At 42.6% G+C, this 10,017-nt stretch overlaps 1 protein-coding gene across 1 annotated transcript; it reads right to left on the bottom strand.

Moving 5' to 3' along the window:
• Window positions 1-2,605: 2,605 nt before the first annotated feature.
• TM4SF4 (transmembrane 4 L six family member 4) lies at window positions 2,606-7,900 on the bottom strand. Its single transcript, XM_051782231.1, has 5 exons — window positions 7,486-7,900; window positions 7,159-7,248; window positions 5,948-6,081; window positions 3,038-3,227; window positions 2,606-2,824 (listed from the first exon to the last, which is right to left on the bottom strand). The coding sequence occupies exons 1-5, from the start codon at window positions 7,657-7,659 to the stop codon at window positions 2,807-2,809; spliced, it is 606 nt and encodes a 201-aa protein (XP_051638191.1). The 5' UTR covers window positions 7,660-7,900; the 3' UTR covers window positions 2,606-2,806.
• Window positions 7,901-10,017: the final 2,117 nt, after the last annotated feature.

The following is a 10,017-nucleotide window of genomic DNA, read 5'->3' as shown; positions in this document are numbered from 1 at the left end:
AGAGACGTTTACTGGTGCCGCTTTCTGCACAGACCTGTTTCCAAATAATGCCATAAATTACTCTAACTAGCACAGTTAATGAGCAAATTGTGTCATCTTCAGCGCCTATTGAAGATTCTTCCTGGTTTGGATTGTTAGGCTGCACAGGTGGGGGCAGTCTGTATCTCAGCAGAGTCCTGCAGCAAACTAGCAATGAGAGGTGGAGGGTAACGGTGCTGCTTCTCAGGTGAAGATGTCTATAAGAAAGTCCCATTGTGTTGGCAGAGCTTTTGTAATTTCAGTAAAGCAGTGTGTCCTGATCTAGTGAAAAAGTAATTTGGCAAGAAAAAAGGTCAGAAGTGTTTTATCTGGGTTCTTATTCATGTTCAGTACTGTGATACCAGTGTCTACCCCCTGTGGTAAAGACCCCACCTGTATCCGTGTAATGGAACAAGTCAGCCTTCCCACCCTCGGACAGCTGGGGTTGCTCCAGGGTTTGCCATTGTTTGCCTTGCTGCTGGTTATACCATGAGTAATGTAGAATCCATGAAGGGGGGGGCTAAAGTTGAACTGGGAACCAGTAATGAGCTTTCAAGACTGGAATGATATTAGAAAACATCCCTTGCTCTGGGCTGAGCAATTTTTTTTGAGGTATATGTGAAGTATATGTTACTTCACTATTTTAGAAATGAACCTTTTGCAGAGAGTTGCCAGTTAAATAATGCATCATTCCCTGGCAAGTCACACTGTGCTGTGGTTAACGTATCATTTTGTTGCAGTCTATTTATTGGAGATGAGCAATGAAGAGAACTCTTAACTGTATATACTTCAGCTGTGCAGGGACACCAGTTTTATCATGCTGAAGTGCGTGAGCTCAAAATCACATGTGTACACTCCACATGTACTCTGAGTTGTTTAATAACCGATGTGTTTCCTTTTAAGTAAGCTCTTGGCTGAAACAGTGCCACACAATGTCAAAGTTGCCGTGCTCTCAGTACTCTGGTCATCTGGTCACTAAGCAGGCAGTTTTTATGGGTGAATAAGCTTCAGTTAACATGAGCATGTCTTGAGATTTTACGAACAATAATAATATTTTTCCTTTCTGCTACTAGGATTTCTGCTTCTGTATTTTTGTATGTATGTTGATATTTGTACACGCTACAACAGAGTGTGGTGTTCAAGTTGGTCAGGGCTCCTGAGGTCTGTTTTAACACTTTCAGTTATCCCTGGTTGTGATTTCTCTCTTGCCATCATCCTTCTGTTCCTGCCTAGCACTGCCCTCTCTTTAACTGTGACTTCTCTTGCAGAAGCACCACTGGCCTGTTATTTCATTCTCTGTTATAAGGATCTATGATCAATCACTTTCCTTGATTTCACTGGACATTTAGCTCAGTAAAAACACAGAGCAATCTCCAATTACTGCAGAACTGACACTGAAACTAAGTGCTAGGGGACAGCCTCAGATGTTAGCCATAACTGAAAAGATTTGGGAATACTGTTGTTGCCACTTTGAAGTGCGAGTTCAGCTGAGCTGTTGCTTCAGCTCCTTTTCCCTTGTTGGATACACCTCCAGGCCAAGGTGTGAATGGAGTCTGGATCACCAGATGAAATGTGTGTGCCTTGTGTCAATATCTCCTGTGTATTAGCTCGTGTTATAAAACCACCATGTAGCTGGATGTCTCTTGGAAGCACTAACTCATGAAGCACCCGTTTGTTTTGGTTTTAGGTATCATAGCTTGCTGTCTGTTATTTCTTATCCTATGTCCCACAAAGATTTATGTATTCTGTTTATTAATATATCAAAGTTGTAAACTATGCAGCCACCCATCCCTTTGTTGAATGCTGATGAGAAACATTCCACGTCCCCAAAGGCTTCATATAAATAAAACAAGACAAATGCAAGATGAAGTGCAGGCCAGCTGTCACCACAGATGAAATAGATGTGAGATGGTTGCACAGTGGGTGGCAATATAAAGGGTACTCTCAAATTCCTGCGCAGTGCAGTAGAACAGGTGGGACATACAGCTGTTTCTAAAGAGGGGTTTTTATAATTTAGCATCTTGCACAATGTATCACTGAGGCCACTTTGCCTCAGTTAATGTAACTCTCAGTACCTAAATCAAGCTATTTAACATTTCTTACATATGGGTCAAGAACTCGCAGTGCTTTTGAGTACTTTGTTCTTCAGATATCCCTAACATAGATACAAAGTACATGAAATACATTTTCTGGTTTGTGAAAATTTGTTTCAGAAATTTTGTGTAGAAGCAGTTGATTTGAACCCCTCAAATGTCTCCAGTCCCTCTTATTTCCTTCTTGATTTCTTTGGAAAATAGGTTTTTCTTTTAAAGTTTTAAAAGTTCTTTCTGAAAGGTATTTTTGCCTTTGAGCTCTCTATTGCCTTTCCTATCTCTTTCATAGCACTATGCCAAACACAGCTAACTTGAACTTCTGCAAAAAAGATTAATAAATAGCATTTGCACTCGTGTGTAGATTAGAAGCTTTGAAGAGTTACAAGCTACGTAACAGACCTGAATAGAAATTGTAACCCAAAATTGTATTTTGCCAGAGAATAGGCTCTTTTTAAATGGAAGCTGTTTTACAAAAATAAGTATGAATGTGAGAGTTGAATTTCACTTATTTTATTCCACGATGAGGGGTTTCACGAAGGCTAGAAAGGGAGTCAGGGCTTCATAACGTTGGTGAAGGGAAGTGCCCTTCATTCTCATCTTCTTAGCCAGAGCCAGTGCATCTCAGGGCTGCTCTGTGGAGGGCTGCAGAAGGGATCTCCCAAGGTGAGGAGGGTTGTCTGCAATATTCATATTCTTTAGACAGTTCCATCTCCCTGGAAGAATAAAAACATGGAGGTAATTTAGTTGCTGTGACTTTGAAAGGATTTTATTATTTCTCAGTGGCAGCAGCGTACAGTTTTGGCTGTACTTTAGGAAACATGATTGTGGCACTGGATGAAGGCTAGTTTAGTTTTTCAGACTGTCAGCTAGTCAGATGTACATATAACTGGTCAGTACACAAAATAACAGAACCATCAGTTGCTCACCCCACAACATCCACAGCATTTGCAGTCCCCACAGAGGGTTCCAAACAGCCCATTCACCACCTGAATACCACAGAGCACACCCTGGATCAAACTCATGATCAGCAGCAAGGAGAAGAGGGTCAGGTGCCATACGACAATATTTTCGGGTGCCAGACACTTGTTCCACAAGGAATGGTCAGTGAGGTAATCCCTACAGGAGAACAAACAGGAAGAAGACAATGTTAGCTCACAGAGCGAGGGGTCTCTCACAGCTGACAGGTTGTGTCATGGCCGAGGTTCTGTTCACTTTGGCAAGAATTTCCATTGCCACACTGGTGCTACGTATCTAGAACATGATTTCAGTTTAGTTTCTAGATCAGTTGAAGCAATTGATTTGAAAAGACAAGGCATCAGAAGGGAACAACTGGAGACAAGTTTTTTAGACATTTGAACAATTTGGTGTTCTTGGAAGAAAAGATCATAGTCAAGCGTGTGCCAAATAGGTGTTATCTGTGCCAGTGTTTTGCCAGGGGTGTTTTTGCTGTTTTTACTCGATTACAGCATTTTTTGTTGGGGATGGAAGGGTGGTCAGGCATGCAATCCATTACCTCAAACTACAGTTGGGAACAAGGAAGTACATTGAAATAAAATCAAAACAATTGAATTACCAAAACTAAAACATCAAATGCTACAAGACAAGTTGCCTCTTGCCCACCAAGCTAAAAAGAACAGCGTTTGCTCTTCAACATGCCTCATCTAAAATAAAGGTCAAAGTGTTTTCCATAATTTTTACCTTCACATTCTGATTTAATTGTGAACTGCGTAACTACTTACTGTATTTCCTCTGCATATTGTTAGTGCTGTTTTGTTTGTGATCTTGTCAAGTGATTTCTTGACTGCAACCAAAACTATGTTTGAAACAGAGCACGTTTTTCCAAAGACTCCCAGAAAGAGACAAAGGGACTTGGTTTCCAGCCCTCGCTGGCCCATGAACAAATAAGGTATATCATACACCTTTATACTTCTTGTTTTCTTGTTTTTTTTTCTTTTTAACCTGAACTATAATTTTGTAGTGTGTTATGCAAGAAACACTGCCAGCTCGTTCTTGTTGAACATGTCTTGTTTTCTGTTAAACGTGTCTTGACTTCAGCCTGAGCAGTGAGATTGCTGGGGTTAAGTGATAAATATACATGACAGTGAACACGTATAAGTTGAGAAGCGTGAGGAACAGGTAACTTCCAAATGCCATAGCCAAGATAAAATGACATAAAGATAATAATTATTTGAATACCATCGAGTTTCAATCCAATCATAGAATCACAGAATGGTTTGGGTTGGAAGGAACCTTAAAGATCATTTTGTCCCACCCCCTTGCCATGAGCAGGGAGACCTTCCACTAGCCCAGGTTGCTCCAAGCCCTGTCCAACCTGGCCTTGGACACTTCCAGGGATGGGGCAGCCACAGCTTCTCTGGGCAACCTGTGCCAGGGCCTCCCCACCCTCACAGGGAAGGATTTATTCCTAGTAGCTGATCTAAACCTACTCTCTTTCAGTTTGAAGCCATTCCCCCTTGTCCTGTCACTACATGCTCTTATAAAATGTCCCTCTCCATCTTGTCACCTCCCTTCAGATACTGGAAGGCCACAATTCTGTTTCCCCAAAGCCTTCTCCAGGCTGAACAATCCCAGTTCTCTCAGTCTTTCCTCATAGGAGAGGTTCTCCATCCCTCTAATCATCTTGGTGGCCTGCTCTGGACTTGCACCAACAAGTCAATGTCCCTCCTGTGCTGGGGACCCCGTAGCTGGAGGCAGCACTGCAGATGGGGTCTCACCTGAGGGGGCGGAGGGGCAAAATCCCCCCCTTCCCAGCCGCCCATGCTGTGGGATCAGCCCAGCACATGAGGGGTTTCTGGGCTCCCAGCGCACACGGCCGGGGCTTGTCCAGCCTCTCACCCACCAGCACCCCCAAGTTGTTCTCCCAGGGCTGCTCTTGATCTGTTCATCCCCAGCCTGGACTGATACCAAGAGTCACCCTGACCTGGTGCAGCACCTTGCACTTGGTCTTGTTAAACTTCATGAGATTCCCACTTCTTCAGCTTGTCTGGGCCCCTCTGGTTGGCCCTGTCCTTCAGATGTCACCTGCACCACTCAGCTTGGTGTCATCCACAAACTTGCTGAGGGTGCCCTTGATCCCGTTGCCTGTGTCATTAGTGAAGATATTAAATAACACTGGTCTCAGTAGGGACCCCTGAGAGACACCACTTGTCACTGATGTCCATCAGGACTCTGAGCTGTTGACCACTACCCTCTGGATGAGACTGTCCAACCACTTCTCCATCTAACAGTTCACCCATCAAATCCCAAATCACCTCCCTGTCCTCCATGTGCCTCAGCACAGCTTTCAGGAGGGTCTGTTCCATGATCTCCCCAGGCACAGGGGTGAGGCTGACAGGTCAGTCATTCCCAAGGTCCTCCTTTCTACCCTTTTTAAAGATGGGGACAATGTTTCCTCTTTTCCAGTCACCTGGGATTTCACCTGACTGCCAGGACTTTTCAAATATAATGGAGAGCGGCTTGGCAACTGCATCAGCCAATTCGCTCAAGACTCTGGGATGTGTCTCGTAACATATCACTTCTATTCATCTAGGTGGAATTTATCCCCTTATACTGCTTATCATGCCAAGAGTAACCTAGGAGGAGGCTGCACATTTCTCTTTATTGGCTCCTTTGAAACTCAGTAGTTCTAATTGTACTTGCTGTTCTCTACATCCGTGCTCTTGAGCCTTACGAAGTGTTGGTCTGTGTTGCTGGCAGTTCTAAGAGCTTCTGTATTTTAACCAAACAGTATAATTCCCATTTTTATACAATGAATTTGGAAGTTGAATCATGTCACAAACTTAAAATATCCTTTTTTTCTGATTGCCTTGTCTTACCCATCCATGAAAGGGTAGGTCCAACTGCTTCCAGTGTTACATTTAGGGCCTTTGTTTAGGGCCACTGCCGACAAAATAAAGCAGTATCCAGCTCCCAGAAGTCCAACTGCAGCAAATATTATAGAGGAAAACATCTGATGAAGAGAAAAATAACGTTATTTTTGTTCTTACTCAAACAATGAAATGCATCCTATTCATGTCAGTGTAAGTTCCCTGAATTCAGCTGTTAACAATCAAATAGTCAACTCCTGAACAGCTAAAACATATTAGTTTGCAGTTGCATAATAAATGTGTAACGCATATGTAATAGGTTTGCAGCATACCTGCATTGGTATGGAAAAGCTTTCCCAGCGCTGATGTCCCGTACCTGAGGAGGACAGGCCGGGCGCCGGCAGCAGATGGCACTGCTCCCCTCTGGGCCCGCCTGTCCAGGCTCCCCTTCCCCTTCAGCCGATGTCTTTCTCAGGAGATTACAAGCAAGACTGAAGCCTTGGACAACTCAGGGCATTTAAAAAAAAAAATCTACATTATCCCTTTACAAGTTAGCTTTGATATCCTGGTCACATTGGGACCAAATAATTATATTTTTCCTTCCCAAGTCTCCCTTCAGGTTTCATATTAGTATACTTTTATCTCCTCACAAGTGCTTATCAGTGCTAGTTCTAGTACAATGGGGATGGATTGGAAAGTATGTCTTTATTTTTCTGGCTTTCTATTACAGCGTTTTCATTTTTACTTACTAATATGTAACTAAATCGTGCAAAAACTAATGCCCTGCTTGAATTCTGAAGCACTTATAGCCATTGTATTGGTCTGCAGTGAGTTGGGAATGCAGTGCCCAAATGCCAGAGTAATTTTTAAAACTGCCAGCACAAAATGTCTAAAGAGAACTGTTATGCTCTGCAAAACAGAACAGTGCAGATCTTTAAGAAATTAGTTTTAATTGTGATAGTAACTATGAGTATCTTGAGATAGCAAAAAGCAACAAGGCTTGTTGCTTTGTGGTACCTGTGGCACAACATCAGAGGCATAATACAATTTTTACAGCCTGCTATTTCCACTTCCCAGCACTCAGACAAATGGCAGGGCTGTGTGTCCCACACTTGAGACAGCGTCTGTCTGGTCTCTCAATGACTGTGAGAGGGAGATACATATATAATATCCGTAACAATTTTGCTTTTACTTTATTTGCCATGTTTCCTTTCACTTACCGCAAACCTCTTTCCACAGCTCTGATTACCACAGCATCCACAGCAATCATTATTCTGAAGGCCCAAAAATACCAAGGCAGGGAAGATCATCTACCAATAACAGAAATACAGTTTGAATTGGGATTAATTCAAGTTACATCTTCTTTTAGATATAATAGTTTTATGGTTTTTTTTTCTTATCACTAGATTAAGTTACTTATTGCCAAACTGTTGGATCACTTATAACTTATTTGTTTATCAAAGAGGAATTTGCAGTACTGAGAAAATTCAACAATGCAAGTCACGACTGGGGGGGGAAGGTAAGAATGTTTGAATTCATGTACTTACCAATACACCGGATCCCAAGATCCCTCCGAAGTACCAGACCTCATTTGTAATGTGTGCATTCTCTTGAGCCACTTTTCCTCCAGGGAAAAACAACAAAATGTTAGCGAGGGTGCAGAGCACAGCCAGGGGGATGAGAACGGTTCCCAGGCACTTGGCACAACCTCCCGTGCACATGCTTCTTTAAAGATATTGCAAACACAATTGAAGGCAAAATAAAATCTCTCAGATGTTCACAGAAAACTACTTTATAAGAAGGAGTTTCTCAGTGTACTTTGCAAAATCCAGTTTCTGCTGTGCCGTTAGAGGGGCTGAGAATGCTCCTGTCAGTGTTCCTGCAGTCGATCCAACATGCCCTGTGCTGCTTATTTATATGTCCTTGCAGCCGTGATGTCAATTTTCTGAACGTCCATAAATGAAATTACGTTCAATGCAGCCTCTCATTTTACTATAACAACCCACAGCCTCTGTTAATATTTTACTAAAATGGTTGAGACACTTCATAGTCTGGGCTCAGGTTATGGGTAGATATCTCTTAGTTCTGGATCGTCATTTTTATGACACATGGTACTTCTTCATACTACAAAATATTTCTTTGGGAAGACTGACATGAAAATGCATGATGAGTCAGCTGATATTAATAACATACTCATAGTCCAAGTTCTTACATGTCATGAGATGGTTCTGTAATTGAAATAGTAGATAAACTAGCTGATACAAAGGTGAGCAATTATAGACTGATAAAGATACACATTCACAAATCTGAAAAAGTTCTTGGATTGCAGCAGGATGAGAAGCACAATTTTATTGCTGTTAGACAATTGGACTGTGTCACAGGGTATGTGTTTCTCCATATCTGGGATTAAAAGGTTGATTTTATATTTATTTTGTGATTTTTGGAAATTGTGCTACAGGATGGAAGACTGTTCGCAGGAAAGACTGAATTAGAAATGCTCTAAGATTTAAAGGCCCTCTTCACCAAACATTGAGTCATATGGTGAAGATGAATCAAAACCTCAAAGTATTTTCTGTAGATTGTATTTTGAAATTACGGCATATGCTGCATTTTAGGATAACTCACACTTTTTTTTTCCTTTCATAGGAGAATGCTTCGTATCACACATACTTAGGCTTATTCAATAAAAGATGGTAAGAAATGAATAATGATATGCATTCTTTAATATATTAGGAAGACCAGAGAATAGTTTCTTTGTGAGGACCACTCCTAGGAACAGACATGTCTTTAGTGCTGAGTGGACCATGATTTCTGAGGAAATCACACTAATTTACTTTGTAAAAGGGTTTATTCAGGTATTTATTAAGATGAATTTTGAGTGAGTTCTCATGTTTGCTTATAATGCATGGAGTCAAGGGGATGTTGGTGTGAAGCACAGATCTAGCAGAACAGCCTGGACAGTGACAGTGATGGTTCCTGGTGAACTGGAAGATCCCCACTAATCACAGTGCATTCCATGCTGTTGGCACAGAAGCCAGTAGCTGACGATTCACCAAACAGTTCCTGGGAGTTGGACTGCATTTGTTTTTCTTGCCTCATCTCATCCCCTCTTAGGCTTTTTGCTAGGAGTGGTGGAGTCCGTGAACGACACGCGCTGTTTGGTGCACGTTTAGAAAGCATGGCCCTTTGCATCCCACACTGCTCAGCCAGAGCAGCTGCCTCTGCCAGGTGCTGGGAGCTGCCCATGTGCTGTCCCAGCCATGTGCTGTCCTGCCCGTGTGCTGTCCTGGTCATGTCCCTCCTGTGTGCTGTCCCAGCCGTGTGCTGTCTTGCCCATTGCCCATTGCATGTCATGCCTGACCTGGGCACGGGACCTGCCTGTCCTCCACACAGAGCAGACACCAACAAAGGCATTGCCACTGATTGTTGATTGATTGGGCCCTGAAGGAGAGAGGTCCCTTCTGTATAACAGCAACATGAGCCTGGCCACTGAGGAGGGCATTTTGAAAGGCTCATTCTCATAAATTTACATTTCATCCCAAGAAGAACACCTATTTTGCAACCAAAGAGCAGATAGAGAAAAAAAGTCCTGACTGAGAGCACTGGTGTTCAGCAGGATGTCAGTCGGGCCGATGTAAGCAGTTTTCATGGCTTTCGACAACCAGCTATTGCTTCTGTGGCAAAGATTCAGAACCTGAAAACTCTCCATGTGTCACCTGATACATTAAACTTTCATGACATTCCCATTTGTTATTCAGCATCTGTAATTTGTCTCGCACTTGTAGTGGCTCTGTTAACAAGCACAGAGAAAATGTTTGCTGTAGCTGGAACATAAATCTTACTTGGCTTTTTCCCCCTTCTTTGTTGTACTAGAATGTGGCTTTTTTGCAGTTGTGAATCCTGGCTTGCAAGAAGGGGGAAAGCTTTAAATTGTATTGCATCCAGCACCCTGCCATCTTGATTCACAGCAAGTGGCTCAAAGGCAGATGCTTCCACCAGGTCCTTGCCAGGCTTTCACAGCACAGCATTCCTCCTCTCTCCAACACTGTCAGTGCCACTGAAGGCCACAGGCCCCTCTG

Source organism: Manacus candei, unplaced genomic scaffold (assembly GCF_025592945.1).
Source record: "Manacus candei isolate 608988 ecotype Guabito, Panama unplaced genomic scaffold, ASM2559294v1 h1tg000015l, whole genome shotgun sequence".
NCBI classification, from domain to species: Eukaryota; Metazoa; Chordata; class Aves; order Passeriformes; family Pipridae; genus Manacus; species Manacus candei.
This window is presented reverse-complemented; position numbering and strand designations above follow the sequence as displayed.

Excerpts from the sequence above, each read along its gene's own strand:
- TM4SF4 (XM_051782231.1), bottom strand. The coding sequence starts at position 7,659 with ATGTGCACGGGAGGTTGTGCCAAGTGCCTGGGAACCGTTCTCATCCCC. Across the intron at positions 7,249-7,485 it reads TCTTGGGATCCGGTGTATTG|ATGATCTTCCCTGCCTTGGT; the intron begins GTAAGTACATGA and ends TGTTATTGGTAG. Across the intron at positions 6,082-7,158 it reads GCTGTGGAAAGAGGTTTGCG|ATGTTTTCCTCTATAATATT; the intron begins GTAAGTGAAAGG and ends TCTCTTCATCAG.